At 39.2% G+C, this 23352-nt stretch overlaps 1 protein-coding gene across 2 annotated transcripts in view; it reads right to left on the bottom strand.

Annotated features, from left to right (window-relative positions):
• The window catches only part of CACUL1 (CDK2 associated cullin domain 1), a 45016-nt gene that overhangs the window by 7591 nt on the left and 14073 nt on the right, over window positions 1-23352 (bottom strand). The window contains exons 4-5 of one of the 2 annotated variants that reach the window (XM_051617850.1): window positions 15945-16040; window positions 8930-9032 (exon numbers count right to left, since the gene is read on the bottom strand). In XM_051617850.1, coding sequence (XP_051473810.1) covers window positions 8930-9032; window positions 15945-16040 — 199 coding nt within the window. The remainder of the gene's footprint in view (window positions 1-8929; window positions 9033-15944; window positions 16041-23352) is intronic. The other variant, XM_051617851.1, reaches the window with a different exon arrangement.

The raw sequence follows: 23352 nt of genomic DNA, 5'->3' as shown, positions 1-23352 counted from the left end.
ACAGTACCTGCCATGAAAAGAAAAGCCTTTGGCAGTGTGTCCTTCTCTTTGTGAACCTCTGTGTGGCTCATGTAATAGGGAGATTAAAAAGAAAGTATTTTTTCTAATCTCCAAGTAATCTAAGTGGTTATGTTTAGCTGCTAAAGATGAAGGACCCTCTTAAAGTGCTCCTTGCAGCTGAAGCCTTGAGGGGATGCAAGGCTATGATTTGTTTTGTAATGACATATTTACAGCCTCCTTCCTAAAGATTTTTGGAAACAGCTCCTTGGCATCCAGAAAACTTGAAAACCATAACATTGAAAAGGGCATAATGTGACAGTAATGCTCAATCCAAACAATGTGTGTGTGTGTGTATATATACACACACTTAGTCTGTAGCTACTTCAGCCTAAGTTTAGATAGATTTGTAAAGTGTCCAGGGAACTGCAAATTCCTGTAACTAAAATGTGTAACAATTTTTTTAAAAAGCCTAGGAATTAGTACTTATATAAAGACCAGAAAGTCCAGAGCTAAGTCATTTGAACATTTTAAAAGATTTCAAGAAAAATAAAACAACTTCTGAATTTATCCCTGATAAACTGAAAATTGTGCTATCAGTACTGTCCAAGCTGCATTAAATAATATTTCAGAAGCTACTTTATATAGCTGTACATGTACAGGACTTACTGTGGGAGATAATGAACCTAAGAAATGTGTTATTTTATGTTATATAGGGACCAAAGACAAAAGGTGATGAGCACACCAGGCTGGGAGTTCATCTCATTCTGCTCAGCCTGTGGTACTGGAGACATGCTGGGGGTGCAAGATGCTCCATCCTTTCTCCTTCCCTTTCTCCCTCCCTTCCAGCCAGTGAAACCCCCACAGCACTCCCACAGGTGGCCCCTTAACCTGTCTGGGGTGCTGACCAACAGGAGGATTTGCAAAAGCAACTGTTTAAGAGGACAGTCCACATCTTGAGTATGTTTCACTGTGATAAACATGCAATATTTTCTCTTTAAGGTAATATTCACCCATGAACAAAGCTCACTTCAGAGATAACATGAACAAGATAAAGCAAGTAAAATGAGCAGCCACTTGCTTCTGTTCTAGATTACTGACAACATCACCTGGCATTAGAAAGGGATTTCGTTAATAAATCAGTGGAATAAATCACTTGGAGATAAATCCTACAGAAATATCTTCACTTTATTGCAGCTTCAGAAATTAACATTTATTATCTTTGTTCCTGCAACTGCTGACACCATATGCTACAAGGCAAATTTAAACCACTCACTCTCAATTTACAGTCAGTAAAGTCAGTAAGTATGATGGTAGCATGTTCAACAACAATACAACAAAGTACTGGCATGTATCTCCTGTTTCTCAATAAAGAAAGCTAGAAGAATATTCTATTGAATAAGCCACCCAGTACAAACAAACCCAGCCTAGATCTTTTCACCTGAAGGATGACTAGCACTAGGAAGTGTATTTTCAGACTGACTTCCTAAGAATGAACAAGATGTCCCTCTATGGATAGATCTGAAAAGTCTCAATGGCAGTTTTAGAGACAAAGATGGAAACACATAAAAGATGTAAAATTCCTTTGCACACAAATTCATCTTCAGTTTTGCAATGAAGCCTACCCAGACTTTCAATCCTGTATTATTTCTTCAGAGAGGGTCACTTAAGCTCAAGGAACAGCAAAAGCTGTGCCAAATATGCTGAAATTCTTTCACCATCTTACAAAAGACCTCCAGTGTTAAGGCTTTGGCTCTTGCTTGATTAGAATAACTAAGGAGACTCTACAATCCAGAAGTTGCACAGACTCCTTCCACCTACTCCCAGAAGCTCCACCTGCAGCATTTACAAAGACAGAGCAGGCTGAAGCAGAATAAAACTAAACCTCAGATGAATGACAGTGGTAATGACACTATGATAGTATCTGACCACCTCCACAGTGTTTATGAACTAAAATTGCACTTTACAGACTAAGTAACCAATATGCAAAAAGTTAATTAACCTGCAAATAAGTCTTGAAAATAACTCACGGCAGAATCGAAGAAGAGAAGTGTGGGTTCCCATGATGAAATGCTTTAATTGCAGAAAGATACACGATGCTTTGAAATATTGTTGAACAGACACAATGCCCAGGATGACCTTGGGATTTGTTTGAGGAATGGTGGGATGATCTATACTGGAATAAGTGAGGTATGAATATGCTGCACTTCAGGTACTCTTTAGTAACAGATTTTCTCCAGGAAGGCAGAGTAGCACTGAGGAAGCTTCTCCTTCAATGAAGGTTTAAGCTATTCCTAATTACAGAGGGGCATTTGGGGCAGGACCCCAGGAATGCCAGGAGTGGCAGATGACAGCTTAGAAGTTCAAACTCATTTGTAAAAACTAGGAGCTGGCTATTCTAAAAATCTGATTCTTCCTTCAACCATCCTTTCAGAACAGATTTACTTTTCTTGGCAAAGATGTAATTATTCTGGCAGAACAGTGAAACTTTTGCATGTTAGTGCACAAGGTATTTTTCTTCCCCTCCCTTTGCCATAATCTTGCAGATCTTCAAAGTAAGATATTTTAACAAAGCATGCATATATATGGCTTAGGCAGATGTTTTCAAAGTCGTATTATTATTCAATAATGCACTTAAAATTATAAAGTGTATTCCCACTAAAAGCAACTCCAAGAGCTTCCACAAGCAAGGTATTAGTCAACTGTTCTCCCCTCTTACCCAGCAGCAGAACTGATTGCTTAATGAAGCTGCAAAGTAAACCAAATGTATCCCAGAGATCTTTATCCCATCATACAGACTGTGCTCTTGAGGACTCCATTCCAATTTATATGCAATGTTTGTATTATTTCACAGAACAACACCTCTGATATTTCCACAGAACTTGTGCCCTTACACAACTGTGAGAAATCCAGGGCTGTGCAGGAGTCATGACAGAGCTGTCGTCACCAGGGCACAGCCCAAACAAACCCTCACAGCACCAGCTTACCTGGCAGCTCTGCCCCTTGGGAACACCATCAGCTCCCACGTGCTCAAACCTAGGGTATAACAAATTATCTCTCCCTCAACTAAATTCTATCAGGTCCATCTGACCGCACACACCCTTCCACTTCACTGTGATAACATCAGATTCACCTTCAACATGGTTCCTGTATCCCAACCTTTACTCCCCAATCCAGGCTGTGCAAAGCATTTGATTGCACCCCACATGACAACTGCAATTAAAGGGGAAGGGAACCACTGCAGCTGGTGTCCAAGATGTGGCTGTAGGTTTTTGTTGTTATCTTGGGTTGAGGTTTTTTGGGAAGTCGGATGGTTTTTTGGGTTCTTTCAGCTTTTTCATTCTTCAGTGTTTTGGGTTTGTTGGGGCTTTTACTCACTGTCTATTTTGTTATTAAACTGACTGATAAAGCTTCATCAACAACCTTTTCATTACTTGTCCCCAAGTATGATTTGTATTTAACCATCAGTAGTAACATCAACTATCAATCTAGAACTTCAAAAGCCTTTTTCATGAAAACCAATTTTCCTTCTGGCTTAACCCTCACATTTGCAGTTATATCCAACTCATTTTTCTTTAGACAGCTCAAAATAAATTTTTAGCAACTTAAATTCTACAAGACTTTGCAATTAATTAAAATGTAAATTAGGGGAAAAAAACCATAAAAACATATTTATTACTGTTTGCCACTGGGCATTTAATAAAGCCACAGATTACTTTTTAAATATCCATGATGAAGCCCAAAAGCTTTATTAAATATCTAATAAAAATGCCACAAAATAAAAATTCCAAGGCTTAATCCCATGGATAATATTCAATATTGCACAAGAATAAAGATGAAAACCAAAGCTATAAATTTAGAAATACAGTCTTTTGGACATGTAAAATTGGAAAATAAGGTGATCTTTTCATGTTTACAATTTTACGAAGGCTTATTGAAATGGGAACATTATTCCTATTTCTTTATCAAGGAGCTAGATTAAACATGACCATTATTATTTAAAACTATATGTTCCAATTTAAAAACTTCCTGCTTTGAGGCACTGCAACTTGATTATCAACAGAAACCAAGAAAAGCAAAAAAACGTAGCTGCAACTTTTCAAAATAACCTAGTTCTTTGATGCAGATTTCAGTTCAGTGACCAAATTTCTGTGTAGATTAACTGTTATTTAAAGAATACGAGCATATTCTACAGCTGGTAACAGTACTGCTTCCAATATAGTTACAATACAATTACTTAGCCCTTATCTGTCAAATTACAGCCACCACTTCAATATTCGTGATACCAACTTTAAACTGGTGTGTTATTCTTGATTATTCCACCAGATCTACAGAACACAGAAAGGCTAAGAGACCTGAGGCTGTTTAGTCTTGAGAAGACTAAGAGGGGACCTGATTAATGTCTATAAATATTGCAGGGTGGGTGTCAAGAATGGGCCAGTCTCTTTTCAGTGGTGCCCTGTGATCGGGTGAGGGGAAACAGCACCAAGTGACAACACAGGAAGTTCCATCTCAACATGAGGAAAAACTTCTTTACTGTGAGGGTGACAGAGCCCTGGGACAGGCTGCCCAGAGAGGCTGTGGAGTCTCCTTCTCTGGAGAGTTTCCAGACCCATCTGGATGTGTTCCTGTGTGATCTGCCCTGGGTGTTCTTGCTGCAGCAGGGGGGTTGGACTTGATGAACTCCAGAGGTCCCTTCCAACCCCTGTGATCTGGTGATTCTATAAGATAAATAGCTATAAAAGCTATCCTATACAGCCCTTGAGAGGGTAGGGGCAACTGCTGAGGTCTAAGAACAGACTTACATCAATGTGCCAATTCAGTGATCTGAAGAAAGAATGGCCAATTTTCCTGCAACAGCAGAGCCCCAGCACAGTCCACACACGCTGGAGAAGAAGCGGAACATACTGCACTTAACTCACGATAACTTATCTGTGTCTGTCAGCATTTGGAATGAAGACAGGAAGGAAGGAAAGGAAAGAAAACCTTGTTTTAAGGTTAGAATGGCAATTTGAAGTAGAGGTAATGGGATTAAACTATTTGCCTAAGAACAACAAACCAGAAGTGAAACACTGAATGGATTTACAATCCCATAGATGAACAAAAATCTTTGAAAACTACTTTTAACAAAGAAAGGGAAAATAAATGCTTCTCTTCCCTACATCTCAAAAAGGACCCCTTTTGCTATAGAACATTCTTGGCCCCCAGAACATTTGCTGTCGAAAGCTGGTATTTCAGCAGCTCTATAGCCAGGGGCAAAAGTAAATTAACTTTTTGTTCTAACAGAAGTTCCTCCATTTTAGTCTGGTACAAATACAGATATAGTTCATATAATATAGTTTAGTCTGGTACTGAATAGATCAGTATCTTCTCCTAGTGCTCTGCTACCTTGCTTCATTTTTAAGACCCTCAGTAAGGATCTTCTCATTTCATTTTAGCTACCCAGACATGTAGGCAGATTCTAAAGACTTTTTTTTTTAAGATATATTCCATTTGATTTTTCTGTATCATCCTGAAATTAAGAAGCATGAAACATAGCTTTATGAAGGTGACAGAGTAAGGTCGTGCAGATTTTCTGCTCAGACTGATTTTGCACATTTTAAGGAAAAAAGTAAGCAAAGCAGTGTCTGGGGGCTGAACAACATCCAACATATTACAGAAGGAAAGAGCCTCAGTAATCAAATGGGACTTTCTTTAACATATTGCTTTTGCCACCACACTTTGAGACACTGTGTCTCAAAGGAAAAAAAGAACAGAGATCTCAAATGGTTAAGGGCAGGTTCTATATTAATGCTTTAGTTCAGATTAGAAATGTGCTTTTGGAGCAAATTCACTGATCATCCCCACTTACTGCTCCTTGGTGCATATGACAGAGCTGCCTTGGAACATATTAACTTCCTTCCTTTTGGCCAGGATTAAACCAGATGTGCTCCAACTACTAACAGGGCATCCCGTCCACAGGAGCAGACATTAGTCAGCATGAAATAAAACTCTCCAAAATGCTTGTCAAGGCCAATGCTGGGTCCTCAACATGAAGGTGTAGGTGTTTCACCCTCTGTAGATCTGCTGGCTTTACACCACACCACTTTATATTAACACAGACAGAGTAAACTGTGCAAGGAAACCTTCAGCTCTTCCTGCAGGGCACATACCTTTCAAGATAGAAACCCACGGCCCTCAAACATCTGTTGCACCAAAGCACTGTTTTATTTCGTGCTAAAGAGGTTTAATGGTATCATGAAACCTGGAAAGATGATTGCTGCAACAGGATCAGGAAAAATTCAGCTGATGCTTTAAAAGTAAATGCATTTAATTTTAAGTATATGCATTTTTCAGGCAAGAACATTAATTAAAAACGTTAATGTGATTTTTTTTTCAATGACAGAGCAAAGGTAACACTAGTCAAATCTTTGGAGCACAAATCATGCCAGATGAGTGTTGCTATAGAATTAGTTTTGTGTGGATGATAGTATGAGAATCAAATAGCAATGGCAGATGAACTATAAAAAAGGAAAAGACCTGTGGTTGTGTATGTGAAAACTGAACTACCTTCTCTCCACTGCTTACCCCAATGAACAGGAACATAACCAGAAATGCTGAAGAAAGCAGTTTTCCCCCTGACACAATTCACTTGACCTTCCAGTTGAGTAACTTCTGCAAGTGATCTATGCACCAAGGAGAAACAGCAATATGCTGTTAGTAGATTTCTCTTCTGTTAGGTTCAAAACCAAGCTTGTTTCGGGCACTAAGCTGCCAATATCCAAATACTCTCTGCTATTGAATTTTACCTCCTGCAAGTACTAGAGAGTTTCAGGAGCAGTTATTCATTTTCACCACTGAAGACAGTTAAATCTTCAATAATTGGAAGAAGAAACAGACAGGACATTTCAAGGACACTGAGATTTCAGTCCAGTCTAACCTACTAGAAGAGACAGTGGCTGCATAAGGAGACAAAACACATATTTCTGACATTTTCTGCTTACAAGTCATCTCATGCAGGACTCTGGCAGGAACAAAGACAACATTCTCCAACACCCCTTCCCTAGTGACAAGGGGATGCTATCTGCATCTTCCCTCTTCCCTTTTCTGAAGCTTCTTGCAAATAAGATGCTGTATCTTCACTCGTTGCATTTAGTTAAGTAGTTCTGCACATAAGAACTTCTCCAAGCCATTTAACACAGCAGTCTTATCAGCAAGAGCCAGCTTTGGCTTTGTAAGGAAAAAAATCAGGTTATATTCAATTAGTTCAAATGTATCCCCTTTAAATTGAAGAGCATTGACTTGATAATTTCGTCAGTGTAAAAGTATTTCACGAACACAACTGTGTCCATGGATCCACATGATACAATTTTTATGTATTTACTTTAGCTGCTCAGAAGTGCTCTAGACAGTGAAGCTTTTTCTTATTTGAAACATTTCCTCTATCAAAAAAAAAAAAAAGCCAAAGGAACCAACTCAAATGTTTGTACCGTCAAGTAAATTGCACGTTTCTTCTGTAAATAATTATTTCAAACCTTAATCACTCTATTTTCTGCAACTAAGTGTCAGATAAAGACCATTGTACCAGGAGTTCATTTTGCATCTTCCTGCCTTCAACCACACAGCACAGGGACTAGGGCTGCCTCAACCAGTGAGAGTCTGAACAACATCAAACACTAAAGAGATCTGCGCTGCTCTTCTGACTTTTTTTTCCCCCCATCTTTTGAAGTGGAGCAGAAACTTCTTCTTAAATCAACACAACCTGAAATGTATTTACAGTCCTGAAAAACAACTTCAAATAGAAACGCCAGCTTCCAGGCTCTGATAGTATGATAAGATGCTACAAACAAACCCCTTTGTATGAAAAACATTGCAACAAATTTCAAGAGGAGGAGCAGATGTTATTCGTGTCCTCTGAGTCTAGATCACAAATTGATTAAACAGATTTTATTGTTTGGTTGTTTTTTTTTTAAATAGTGGGAAGGCATGCTTCTTTCTCACTGAAGTGGCAGCTGCAGCATCTCTTTTAAAAATAATCCCTGCATCCCATTTCTCCATCTAGATCACAATTTCACTGACATTAATTTCCTAAGCATACCCACTCAAAACCTTATTTTTTCCCTCCTTCATAATACAAAACACTCCTCTGTTGAACTAAATCTATTGGGAAGTCATTAACAAACACTGACTTACTCCCTATTTTCCCAGAGCCCTTATACTTCAAAAAATGAAGATAAGATTCTTCTCTATTTTGGTCTGAATTTCAGCAAGCTAGAAAGAAGAGCTGAGAACGGCAGAAAAGAAACATTAGGAACATTTTCAGCACTTCTACAGTACTGTATCATATGATACGTAGCTAAAATTATTTCTCAGGAACCTGTTAGAAAGTTGAGTTTTACTTTAATTTAAAGATCCTATTACCCAAGATTTAAAACAAGTGACAGGCAAACTCAGTGGCTCACGACAGGAATCACCCACAGGAGCACTGAAAGGGATACTTAGCTTAACAGAGAACCTGCTGTCAGCATCATGCAGGTCACCAGAGTACTCAAGCACATCGTGACAAGAACCCCGGGGGTATTGTAATTCTTTGACCACACCACATTCTTAATGATACCCGTCAATATTTTGATGATGAAATTAAAGAGTGGCAGCATAAGCAAGAGGACAACAAAGCATTCATCATCTCCTAATCACAAGTCATAAGGGAAAATACATCTCAGTTCCCCCGGATACTCAAGAAAGCCACGACTTCATACAAAATCATACATTAGAAAAAATAAAGTTGAGGGGTGCCACCACTCTGCCTGTGGATGCCCTAAAAAAGAATTTGTATTTCAGTTCTCTAATCATTTGCAATATTCTTCCTGTTTGCTGTGGATTTCTGCAATATCAAAAGCACTGAAGTCTTCCAGACTCCCATTGTAAGAAACATTCAAATGGGTTTACTTACGCATTAGGTTGTAAATGTGCTTTTCTGCAACGTGTTCCGTAAACAGCTTTATAAGGTCATCTTTTAAGTCTCTGTTAAGCTTGGTTTCTATGTAAAATTTATTCTGGAAAATAAGACAGAAGTTTCCAAGTTGGTTTTTCATAACAGCAAATAAAGAAAACCTACCTATTCCCTGAATAAAAACAGTTCAAAATTTAAAAACTGTAAATCATCAGCACAGCTCTCCATTTGTGTGCTTCATTGATAATGTCAGAGGACAGATGTTCAAAATCTACTGTGGAAAAAAGTGATACACACAAACATATACAAAACTGAGCTACATTAAAATTTTTAGGATTCAATTATCTTGGCCCACTCAGCATAATAATAAATTAATCTCTTTAACCCTGAAAGGAAATTTTACTCATGAGTTACTTGAGGGTCCCTACACCCATTGTACTATTTGGTGTTACTCCCCAGTTCCCAGCCTGCAATCAATAGCAAGCTGTGGGTTTAAATGCTGGAAAAAAGTTAACTGCTTTAAGGTAATTCTCCTGTCATTACAACACTGACACAGATGTAAAAACAACTGTGTGAAAGAGTTAACCAGATGCATTAATAGCAAATCAACTTAATAAAAAATAACGTACTGGAACACTTATCCGAGAGATTTACTAAGGAAAGGGATATCTTAAGGGAGAAAAGTTTCTCCACACTTCAAATCACGTTAATCTCCTGGGTGCTAAAGCATTTAACATAGCTGGAACAAACCCTCAGAGCACTATTACAGCAATCTTTACATTTTTCTGAGACTCAATCTCTTGGCCATTACCAAAACTATACACATCCCACAATAAACTGTCCATGCAGAAACCACTTAAATTTTCCAGGCAAGCATTCAGCAGCATTTATCTCCCTTTAATGAAAACTGAACCTGTTAGAACAAAAGCTGCATACACAGCCCCTTTTTGAAGTTTGGGTTTGTTTCAGTGACAAACAACAATCTTAAAAAGATTTTTCTAAACTTTAGTAACTTTCTGCTGTCAGTCCCATCCCTGAAGCTGTCCTACCTGTAGAGGTTTTAGCAAGGGTTGTTACCCAGTTGTTTTCCCCTCACCTGGGCCTGTTCTTTGGACAGAAATTAGGGGAAAGTCCCTTAATCTGTCACATTTTTGGTCAATGAGGAATTGCCATTGCAGCAAAAAGTCACAGCAACTGAAGACACACATCTTCTAGGGAGTGTTAAGCTATGCACCAAACACACCAGACCTAAATTCCTAAACCATTTCCACCTTGAGCTCCCTGACCACATACTACCTGCCATGCACCCACTAGTGCAACACACAGGAGTGACCAGAGTGACCATCTCCACACCAGTCTGCTGACCTGAAACAAACCTGACCATGTCAAACTATCCAAAAAATCCAAACAGCTTCAAGAAGAGTTACAACACAGCACTTATCCATAGAACAGCTGTAAAATTCTATTCACATTTGCTCACTTGGAGACACCTTTCCACATACATGTTACATTTGCATGGATTTAAACTGAGGATGAAAAAACAGCCAACACTTAATTTCAAATCTACAGTGCTGAAATGAGATGGCAGAAGAGCAGTTGTCACCTTCCCTGTTCTCATTAGGGGAAAACCAGGAAGATTTTCTGTAGAAGGTGTCAGCACCTAGGCTATACCAGTATTTCTTGAGAAGTATCTCAAGGCACCTAAAGGTCTAACTGACAGATGAAAAGTAAGCAGAGATCAATACATGACAAAGTCTTCTACAAACCACCATATTATAAAACAATCCAGCAAATGTTAAGACATAATTATGCCAATATTATTAAAAGGAGAGCAATAAATACTTGAAAGAGAAAACACAGTATATAAGAGCACTTACCATCTCATCCACATCTAAATACTCACATCTATTTGTGTATAGACACACACAAATGCCCTCTAGCTGATAAGCAATGAAGTGCAACACCACCCAGTAAGAACAGTACTATTTTAGAGGCAATAAAATATTCCTAATTATCCAAAACCACAGTGCTCACAAATGTCAGGCTCATTTCGTGCCAGAAAGTAACAGATTTTCAGCTTCATCTGTAATTATAATTGAGAACCTATTATTAAAAATGTGTATAATCTAAATTATATCTGTTAGAGGGACAACTCTGCAAAGCACAAACAGCCCAGGAGGTTCCTAGAGTGTGTTGATGACAACCTCCTTTTCCAAGTAACCAAGGAACCAACAAAGAGAGGTGCTATGCTCGACCTTGTTGAGTACTGACTCCTGGGGGACACCACTGATTACAGGCCTCCAACTTGACCCTGCTCCATTAATCCTAACACTCTGAGTTCTGCCACACAGCCAGCTCTGTGTAAAGAGCAGTAAGAAAAGCTTCTATAGGTATACTGGGGATAAAAGGACAACCAAGGAAAATGCAGGCCCTCTCCTCAAGGAAACAGGAGACCTAGCTATGCAGGATATTGAGAAGGCTGAGGTCCTCAGTGACTTCTTTGCATCAGTCTGCTCTGGCAAGGGCTCCAGGCTCATTGCAAAGGCCACAGCAGGTGAAAGCAGGGACTGGGAGAATGAAGCAACCTCCACTGTAGGAGAAGAACAGGTTCATGACCATCTAAAGAACGTGAAGGTGCACAAGCCTATGGGACCTGATGGGGTCCATCCACAGGTCCTGAGGGAGCTGGCAGATGCACTTGCTAAGCCTTTATCCATCATATTTGAGAGGTCATGGCAGTCTGGTGAGGTTCCTGCTGATTGGTAAGAAAGGAAACATAGCCCCAGTTTTTGAAAAGGGAAAAAAGGAAGACCAGGGGAACTACAGGCCAGTCAGTCTCACCTTTGTGCCTGGCAAAATCATGGAACAGATCCTCCTGGAAAATCTGCTAAGGCACAATAAGGGGGTGATTGGTGACAGCCAACATGGCTTCACTAAGGGCAAGTCATGTCTGACCAGTTTGGTGGCCTTCTATGACAAGACTACAGAGATGGTGGATAGTGGAAGAGCAACTGAAGTAATCAATCTGGATTTGTGCAAGGCATCTGACACTGTTCCACACAACATCCTGGTCTCCAAATTGACAAGACATGGATTTGACAGATGGGTCGCCCTGTGGATAAGTAATTGGCTGGACACTACACCCAGAGAGTTGTGATCAAGGGTGGTGTCCAAGTGGAGGCAAGCAAGGAGTGGTGTCCCTCAGGGGTCAGTATTGGGACCAGTGCTATTTAACTTCTTTGTTGGAGACATGGACAGTAGGATTGAGTGTATCCTCAGCAAGTCTGTGGATGACACCAAGCTGTGTGGAGTAGCTGACACCCAAGAGGGAATGGATGCCACCCGAGAGATCCTGATAGGCTGGAGAAGTGGGCCAATGCCAACTTCATGAAGTTCAACAAGGCCAAGTGCAGGGTCCTGGCACCTGGGTCAGCACAACTGCAGGCACAAATACATTCTCCCAGGGGGGAGAATGGCTAGAGGTCAGTTCCAAGGAAAAGGACTTGGGGGTGGTAGTAGATGAGAAGCTTAACATGAGCCACCAGTGTGCGCTGGAGCCTAGAGGGCCAACTACATCCTGGGCTTCATCAAAAGAAGTGTGGCCAGCAGGGTGATGGAGGTGATTCTGCCCCTCTCCTTGGCTCTGGTGAGAGCCCACCTGGATTACTGTGTGCAGTTCTGGTGCCCTCAGCACAGGAAAGACATGGATCTATTGGAAAGTGTCCAGAGAAGGGTCACAAAGATGACCAGAGAGCTGGAGCAGCTCTGCTATGAAAACAGGCTGAAGGAGTTGGGGCTGTTCAGTCTGGAGAAGAGAAGGCTCCAGGGAGACCTCAGAGCACCTTCCAGTGCCTGAAGGGGCTCCAGGAAAGCTGGGGAAGGGCTTTTCACCAGAGAGGGCAGTAATAGGACAAGGGGTTATGGTTTTAAACTGAAAGAGAGGAGATTTAGGTTAGACATCAGGAAGAAATTCTTCACCATGAGGGTAGGAAGGTGCTGGAATAGGTTGCCCAGGGAGGTTTTCAAAGCCCCCTCCCTGGAGGTGTTCAAGGGCAGGTTGGATGAGGTTTGTGCAGCCTGATTTAGTGGGAGGTGTCCCTGCTCACAGCAGGGGGGTTGGAACCTGATGGTCTTTAAGGTCCCTTTCAACCTTCACCATTCTATGATTCTATGAATTTTTTTTTTTTTTTAAGTGGAAATATTTTTATTCATTTGTGTGTGCAATGTACTATGATACATACAACCTGTAAGCATCCAGACAACCTCATTTAGATTTACAAAGCAAACCATTATTTTGGAATTAGTCTTAATGTTTTGGAATAAAGGACTGTGTGCTAAGCTGACTTCCAGCTTAATTTGCTTTATCTGCAGTTACGTCCTGGATGGAACTTCTGAAAGAGCTTACACCCACAGAATTTTGCAGGAACAAAAGTGGACCTCAGTGCTCTCTTGAAAAGTCCACTGCAGCAGCATAAGACTGAAAAAAAAATAATCCATCAAAACCACTAGTAAAAGAAAGGGGAAAAAATAAAACCTCCTAGCAAAAGAAGGAAAAAGACCATCACTCAAGATGAACTTTCACACACACATCGGTCACCACATTCAAGCAGGTGAAGAAAACACCTTCCCTGCATTCCCACACAAGGATATGGGTTGATGCATATCAGGAAAAAGAAGTGCTGCTGTTGATATCAAAACCCACAGGACTAAGCCTAAGGCAATGACTTTTTTTGGGACAAAAACGTGCTCCAGTTGTATACAAAACACGTAGGTTTTCCTTGGCTTCTTAGATGTTCTTAAAATATTTAAATGTGTATTGATAAGCAGCAATAAAATTATCCTTTCAGGACAAAGCTTCAGTGCAATTTGACAGCCTTGGGAACTCCTGATTAAAGCAGTCACACCCCTATCACAAAAGTAAAGGCCTGCCTGCCACCTCTGTCAAAAAGGCAGAGTTTAATGACTTAGTCCACTTAAAGATACATTGAAAGTATCTATTAAAGTAACTGCAAAGCTGTAATTTAGACTGTAGAATAATTAGACTTTCACTTCTTGCAATTGTTTTTTAATTGTATTTTCTTGTCTAAACAAAGGAAACTGCTGCTGCATGAAAGAAAACCTGATTAAATGCTACAGTGTAAAACTGCAAGAGTGGCTGTTCATATAAGTACTTTCAAAGGCATCCAGAAAAAAACTGAGAAAACATTTTTCAGCCTGACTTCTCTAGCGATATTTTCCACTTCGTGCATAACACTGATTAATAAATTATTTCAGAGAAAAAGTATGAGACTCAATTTGACATTAGCCTTCAAAACCAGCTATATAGCAGAGCCAAATCAGCGCGGTGTTTGGCAGCAAGAGGAACTCACAAGTCACTAACTCAATCCTAATTTGAATTAGAGTCACTTCAATGAGGAAGTGTTTGCAGGAAGTTCTACCACTTGAACAAAGTATCAGTCATGCTTTAAAGAAGCTTCTCCTTTAAAATGACAGAGTAATTCTACTTTCCTTTGTTCTCAAATTAAAAGAAGAAAAAAACCAAACATCTAACTATTCATTTTCCAGGTCTGTTTGTTACTCACTAACCACTTTTCTTATGTTCAGATAACAGTCTCATACTCTAAAAAAGGGATACAGAGCACTCCTCGTGTAAAGATACAAACACCACATCACAACTGGGTATAACAATACTGAAATTTATTCAGCAATAATATAAACAATGCTTATGATATAAAGCTTGGTCATATAAATAAAGCTTATAATGATAAAACCTGATTTGATAATGAACATTATTTTATTTTAGTTACTTCAGTCCCAATTGTTAAGGATAGGTTTTGACCTCTGAGATGGAAGAACCCCCGTGGCAGATCTGAGCATTCAATAAATGTACACACCTAAACAGCTTATCTCCAGTTGTGAATGGATATTAAATTATAAAAGTTATTAAACACCTGCCTGCAATAAACAAGTCAATCACACACAGGTGAAAAAATTGCTAGAATCTAAAACCAGCTGAATGGAATAGGGGGAAAAAGTCTCTTCTTATTTTTTATAGCAACACATCTATATAGTGACACTGCTGAAAGACTGTGGAAAATTACCTGGCTTCAGGTGCATTCACTGAAACACTGGACATCCTTATAAAATATACTGCTTCCCAAACCCTCAGAAGCTACCACCAGTAAGAATAATTTTGAAGAGTGAAATTTATTTAATCTAAACCAGTCTATTTTTTTATTATTTTTCTTTCCCAACCAGTATTTCTTTTCTTTTTTTTCTAATTTCTAAGTGGTGCCAGTGCAACAATGGTTTCTGGGAAAAGGATAATTTTTAAGCTTAAGTTATTCAATATTATAGAGAAAACAATAAAAAAATCTTGGCCCTTTAACAAAAACAACAGAAATTAAGAACATGCATTTTAGAAATACAGAACGCTTAATAAATTACAAAATCAGCATAATCAGCCCTTAGAGCAAATGATTTCTGAACCCCTGCAAGTATGCCTGACAGTGCTATGAACAGAAGTTTGTCTTCATCCAGTCAAGACTATAAATTGCTTTATCAAGTGACTCAGACATTTCCAAGTGACATTTTTTTTCTGTCTTGTCTGATCCTGTGGAATTTTAAAGCAAGAAACAACCATCTTCATAACCTGCATAAACTGCTAGGCCAACATGTAACAAGCCAATAAATTATCACTGTTCAAGAAGATATAAATAATTACCTATCTGAGAAGGCTTTTTTTTCCCAATGAAAATAAAAACCATCCCCCTCCACTCCCAGGAAAGAAATATTAGGGTAGAAACCAATTGCAAAACTCTACATTTAAAAGCATGGTTTTCCCTTCCTCTCCCCACAGAACCTGGTCAGTGCTGCTATGCAGGTGGCAAAACCAGGAATAAATCATAAGTTCTACAAGTTAAAAATCATTATAGCTGCACTTTATCCTTTTCATTTTCAGTCATCATCTTGTGTATGGACATATTTTATTTGAAAAGAATTTTCTAAAACTTACCATATATATGAAAAGAGGCACAATGCTCTGCAATGCTCCCATATACTGTCCAAGAGCTACGTTAAATCTTTCAATATAGAGATCTGGAGGGCTGGCCTGCAAGAAACCGTAAAAGTCAGGTTGTAATTTGAACAAGAGAAAGATCTGGAACAGCATGGGCTATGCTTTCATAGCAAACTCAAAAAAACTACCAAGTATTCGATACACCAAGTCCACACAAAGCAAGCCACACATCATTCCAGAGTTTCTACACTAACTCCCTCCAGCAAAAACAATTTTCTTCAGTAAGTGGTTCTTGCCCAGGACTGTGTGTCAGTGCCCAGCAAAAGGTCCACTGAGCAAGAAATACAACATGTCTGTAACAAACTAGCATTTTGCACTGGGAAATAAACACACTTATTACACTAGACCTTCGTATTGAAAGACTTATCTGTCACACCTAGAATCCATAACCAAATTTCCAGAAGCGCACTGGTGTGTGCTCTGACCCCTCCGTGGGCTTTTACTCCAAGACAGCAGAGCAGAGTAGCATTAAGCTGCTGCTTTGCATCGGAGCTGGCAGTGGCACATCCTCCAGCTCCAGGGAACACTGTCCTTCACAGAGGAAACATTTGATTTTGGCTGAGTCACCTAAGGCAAGAATTCAGGATGTTGAGTTGGAGGGACTACGAAGTAGTGTCTTCAGACAGAGCTCCACATCTGGTGTCCTGCACTCCAGATGAAAATCTGCTGCAGAGCTCCAACATGCAGCACAACCCTGTAGCCCCAATAAAAACTTTGCTATACAAAACAACAGGCCTTGTAGAGCCCCCAGTGACAACACTGCTCTTTTCTGTGTACAACACCATCTCTCCCAAAGAAGGAAATAAGGAAGCTGAAAAGATCTGTTCCGCAGCAAGCTAAGTTAAATTGAGAAGGGAAGCAGAAAAATGGGAAAGACTAACCATTGGGGGTTTTTTAATATATATATTTCTTTAGAGGGATGTGGGGGAGCTGCATTAGAGCATTCAGGAGTGCACTCTCAGGAATGGAAGTGGAGCTGGGGTAACATGTTCCTCCACTACCCCTCTCTCCATCCCAACCCACTCGCATACAGAGCTCTGTCTCTGTGGCCCAGCTCCTCCTGCTTTCCCTGCTATGGCCATTCCAGAGGACAAGGTGGGCAGCTGCCAAGTTTCTCCTGTTCATACACACACACACCTATACACACCCAACAACAAGGTGCTGCTGGGTAACAAGAAGCAAAACTTCTCTTCCTTTGCACCATTTTCCTCTCTGACAGCACCAAGCCAGAACACAATAGAGAACCCAGCAATGACTGGGACCTCGTAAGAAAACAAGCTCCAATATATTTCTAAAGCGAAGTGTCTGTGGAGTGAGGAAGGCTCAAGACCAGCTACACCTCAGCCACCTTATTGAAACTGGACGCTGTTATCTTTACACAGCAGATTTTCCAGCCTTTGTATAGACATTCACCAGGGTCCCAAAAAGAACAGTTAAAATTTATGTTGACTTTTCGCCCTATTAAGTACTCTAAATTCATAAAAGGGTTTGGTGGTTTCTTCCTTTAAACTAGCTTCTTTTGCCTCCCTCCTTATTATGCTTAATGAGCACGTGGGTAATTTTCATAGCGAACACCAGTAAAGAGCAGACATTTCAGAAAGGAAAGTAAAACTGGCAAAGGAATAAAGAGAGTTATTCCATATGCTATTGCCAAAGGTTATATATTGTTATTCCTCATTTTGATCATAAGTTTTTAATCTTATTGCAGATGCAGTTCTCAGGGGTGGCCAAACAAATTTTAGTACAAAATGCCAACAATGTATGAAAGTGGCTCTGAACTCCAAGGACTCCCTTTCATATGTAGTTACATATATAATTTGTTGCAAATAACATGCAATGAAATCTGCATTTCTAAGCAGCATGTATTCCTGCTTCACTCCTTTTTAACCTCAACTTTGAATATGGTTATACTCTCTGATTCGTAAAGACTTGGTATACAGATTCTAAGATTAAAGAAAAAGGAAAATACTACTTCAAAGAACATGCCAGACAAAAGGAGACCACAGCCTGACACGGGGCACCACTCCTCCCTCACTGACAGTTTGTCCTTTTCATTTAAAAAAATACAACCCACCAACCACCAGAGACAGAAGTTGTCAGGACAGTATGTGATTTAACCCCATTAACACTCTCTCAGCAATGGCATACAGCCATTCTGCCACTCTTTACAAGGGACATTAAGGATTGGTATCTTTTTCCTCCACAGAAGATGAAAACTCTGCTACCCTATGTCACATTAAGAGAGATGGTTTAAAAGGGAACAATAACTGCACACTCAGCCGTCACCTGAGAACAACCTCAAGAGTCCTTTAATGGAAGGATACGTGGAAGCTGTTCACCATCACCTTGCAACCAAGTGGAAAACTGCTCTAGGTAAATACCAAAAAGCTAAGAAAAGCCCTGACAGGTTGAGGGAAAGTGCTCACTAGTGTCAGGCAAAACTTAACCTCACGACTGCAAACTCAGAGTATGAACTGCTTATCAGCATGAGATGTTACCTTTTAGTTAGATCATGCTTCATGTCAAGCCTCAATAGTAAAGACACTAAAAGGAAAGCACAAACTGACTGACTCTTCTTGTTTCCAAAAGAATTTTTAAAAAATAATAAATAAAATAGAACTATTGCTTGACTTTTAAGCTAATGAAAAACCCAAGCCAAAGAGAAACCAGTAATACTGTTTTCACAGCTCATGTATGAATCATCATAATCTGTGTGGGGAAAACACAACCATCTGTTTTCTGTTCATTAGCAAGTTGCTGTATGGCTGCTCAAAACTGCCAGACTAAAATCAATTACTTGAGTACAGGAACTTCTTCCATAAATCTACAGTCACATTAATAAGACAGCAACTGGAGTAGGACTAACTTTATATAAAATACATTAACTTTACAAACTAAAAAGCAGTATGTGGCACCACATTCATGAGTAAATAGATGTTGCTAAGATTTTTTTCTATTAAATGGCCATCATTAGAATGGAACTTGCATTTAAAATCTAGATTTATTCAGCTATAGCTATTATTAAAAAAAACAGAACTATTTAAACTGACATTTTTCATTCTCGGTCCTAGTCCAGAAAAGATACAACATACATTCAGCTTTGTTAATTACTAGGGGAGGGGTGGAATTAAGCATGACCTTTACTTCCTACAAACCCCCAGAAAATATTAAGTCTTTAAATGCACTCTTATCTTACCTGAGGGATGTACTACAGAAGCTGTTCAAACAAAGAAAAATATACTGCTAGCTTAAGGTTTTGCAGGAAAGAAAACAACTCCTCGTTCTTTCACTCCCTGTTCTTGATACTATCAAACTGCCAATTCAGCTGGTTTGTTGTTGTTGTTGTTTTAGGGTTTTTTTAAGATAATTCTGTATCTTAAATCCTTTTCTACAGCTTAAATCCTTTCCTACATTTGCTCTCAACTACCACTCATAGGGTTAAGAACAGTTTTCCAGTAGCAACTATATAGTGCATCTGTACACAGGAGAACTGAACATTGGGTCAGGCTTGTAAAATTGTGACACAGCTGCCTCGGCTTAACATCTTCAGCTTGGTTTTGAGTTTACTTCTCAGCATAAAATACGATGACTGCTGTTAAAAGCAGATGTTAAAGACATTATTTAATCTCCTTAAATACCACAGTGGACATCTCAGCACCAAGAAGAAGGAAAACACATTTGAGAACGGATGACATGTAAGACAGACATCAAACAAAACAAGCAACTAAAGACCCAGTGCACTAAATCACCCTTCCCTTATTTGAAATCTATTATCTAGGCATTTAAATGAACTTGTGGGCAAGAAACTGTATACATTAAAAAGATGTGGGTTTTTTCACTTTGAAAACCAGTTTGGTTATCATTCTTTGACTGAACATATGAAACCAGAAGAGATGCTGCTGGCTCAGAACCACTCAGAAATGGCTCACAAGAAACAGAGACAACAGTTCTTTGCTTAAGGAACACAAAGTTCATCTGTTTATGACTAGTTGTCTGGCACAATCAGCAGTATATTTAGTAAAGCTTACAGCCCTATGTTGAACAGGCAGTTCTATTTTCCTGGGAACATGCTCACAGCCAAAATGCCAGCATACATGCTGCAGCATCTCTCCCACGCCTGCCAAGTGAAAAGGGAGAATGACTATGACTACACAAACTAACCTGCTATTCATGTACATGGTCTGAACCTTTTAAACCAGTTTTTGTTCTTTCTCAAGAAAACCTAATTTGTTTACTTTGCCTTGCAGACAGTTTCTGTGATGCCCAGGTCTACATCACTAGAGAAGTGTACTATTAAAACTTTTTACAAAAAACACACATCAAGTCAAAGTACAATTAATTCCAAGACTGAGTGTGTCTTCCTAATCAAGCCTGCACTCCAAACTGTTCAAAGCTGCACAGCATCATGACACTCTCCTATAGTTGTCTCAAAGCAGGGTAGCAGATGTAGCCCATGTTTCAATCTCTATTCCACACAATTATAAAACAAAAAGACATTGTATCTAAGGACCATCAAAATTCTGTTTAATAGCAAAAAATCTTTAGAACTGTTTCTCTCTAGTAAATACATATTCATTTGTGCCATACTTACTTTTATCTTTCTGTAATTTTATCAGTGTATTCTATCAGGTATTCTGTCAGCACTCAGAGTAGTGTGGCAAGGAGCCAAAAATGACTGCAGGAATACAAGCCTTTTCAAAAAGCTTAAGGCAAGGATGCTTTTCTCAAGTTACCTTGCTCATGACAGTCATTTTCTATGGCAAGTCTGGCAATATGGTGAACCCTACACATACATCAAGTAAAAAGCCATATTTTTTATGTCCACAAACAAAGATGCACATACTTCTAACACTTCCAGTTTCTCCCATCTGAGCTCTAATACTGAGCATTCATTTGGTCTGACTCAATTCAGTGTGACTCACAACAGCAAAGGCTTGTTTCACACACTATTAGGCAATGTTCAGCAAACATAGGATAAATGCCTATGGCAATGGATGTTTGGATTCTTTTTTCCTTCTAAATATTATGGATCAGATAAATGGCCAGTCTGAGTCCCCTCTTTAAAAACAAACAAACAAACAAACAAGCCACACACACAAAAAAACCCCATCAGATTGTTGATAGTAACAGATCATGCAGTTGTAAGAAGCACTAGTGATTTAACATATTTATTCAGAACAGAACTAGGAAATGCAACTTCTCAATTTCCATTCTCTACCTCTATTTCTCATCTCTTCTACTGGCAGAAGATAGAGGAGGCATTTGCTTTCTAACTGTTTGAGAAACTATTGTAACTATTGAAAATATTTCAGGGAATCAGCTAATTTCAAATTAGATAGAGTTAATTTGAGTATTATTTCCATGCTACAAGAGAGAAGACATGGATGGAGAAGAAGGCAGGCTGCTTCTCAGTTGGCCAGCAAGTCAGACAATGTCCACACAAACAGTGTAAGAAGAATGGGCTTCTTCATGTAGATGTTGTATATAACCTGGCCTCCCATGAATGCATTACTAAAGTCTACTCATAACTTCATTAGCAATCTGACTTACTAATTTTACACAAAAAACAACCATTTGTTCAAAGTTTGATTTTACAGACCAGCGTAACTGTCCAGTCACAACAGAGCAGGACATACAGGTAATGTAACCACCAGTTTACCTTGGGAGCAAAGCAAGATATACCCACAAAACATTTTGGGGTAAAATTACCTAAAAGCATAAATATCCACAACTGCTATGAGGTGGTATCCAGTACATAACTCTGCCCACAGTCAGAACCAGTTTATCAGTTCCTCAAAGCACGACTTGGATGCATTTTTTCTCCACCCTACCTATATGCACAGCTCACAAGGTAAATGTAACAAGCCACTTAAACTTTGTGCTTTTACCCCTGTAATCAGGGGGAATACTGGAAGGTCCACAACTGTTTCTAAAAGACAAACAAGAAGGTTCAGAACCTAATCTGAAGTTTGGAGTAAGGTATCTGTATTTATCACATTAATGCTTCAGAAAGAGTTGGGGCAGGAAACTACAGGCTCCTCAACTCGAGAAGGCAAATAGGACAAGTGGAAGGTAAACATGAGACAGAAAGGAAGAAAAGGAAAAGGAAAGGAAGGAACAAGTTGTCCACAAGAGAGTGCTGACATATTTTAAAGAACAGATGGCAACTGGCAGTGACGTGACAGAAGACACCCAGTTTCCAGAGACTTGGCAGTCCTCAAACTAGCGGAATGGCTGTTGCAGTCACCTGATGCATATTCTTCCCAGAAAACAAAAGGTGAGAAGATATTTTCATACTGCACTGCCTGGTTCCAGAGCTGACAAGACAGAAGGCTGAGAAGCTGTCAGAATTAGTATGAGGCAGGAAAGCTTTCTGGCATTGCACAGTGAAGACCCTCCATCTGCAGGTTCAGGGAGCCACACAGAAACCATGCAAATTATCTACCAACACAGCAGTGACTGCTCAGTTTAGTCATGTTTATGATTAAAAAATACACACATAAATACATACATATCTCAAGACATAATAGATGAGAAAAACCCCAAGCCCTCTGGAATGTTCAAGAGCCTAAGTATGCTATCAGTAACTGGCTCTAATTTAATCCAAAATGCTTTCAGACTGATGGAATTTAAGCAAGAAATTCTGTTTTTTTAGCTCTACCACTTCTGTTTGATTTAAAACAGAAACAATGCAAGCAAATCAGTGTTTAATACTCAGAGAAAGACTGATTCTTATTGAATTCACTGAACATAAAAATTAGTCAGTGAATTCAACTCTTCCTTCTCAAGACAAGAAAAAACACCACACACAAACAACGTACAACAGATCCCTTTTTCTGTTTTTTTCTAAATAAAAAGAGGGTGCAACGCAACAAAGTTTTTCTTTTCAGCTCAGTCACTTCCTATAGGACTTCTTGAGATATTGCTAACCAGAAAGAAAATATTTCACTGAACTTGCACAAAAAAACATCTTTTATTAAGAGCCAGCTCAATGCCTATGCACATCTTGATTGTCAGTGCCTAAAGTACTTCCCAGTGCCTTTTGCTGAAGGTATACTTAATGGGCACAGTAATTGATTTTGAATTACTTTATCAGAGTGCATAAGAATAAGGTAAGCCAGAAACACCAGTACCCAATGCAAATACATTTTATTCATTTTAAAAAGATGTGTTTAATTTGAAAGCCTATGGCTGTGTATCCACCCTGCCTCATACACCTGAATGACTCAGCATGTACCCACAAAAACAACTATCATTATTTTAAGCCACAACATAATCAACTGTGTTTCCAAATAAAGCACATTGGAAAAATCATGTGTACTACAGGCTTCACAGACCTCAAGCA

Source organism: Apus apus, chromosome 4 (genome assembly GCF_020740795.1).
Source record: "Apus apus isolate bApuApu2 chromosome 4, bApuApu2.pri.cur, whole genome shotgun sequence".
NCBI classification, from domain to species: Eukaryota; Metazoa; Chordata; class Aves; order Apodiformes; family Apodidae; genus Apus; species Apus apus.
This window is presented reverse-complemented; position numbering and strand designations above follow the sequence as displayed.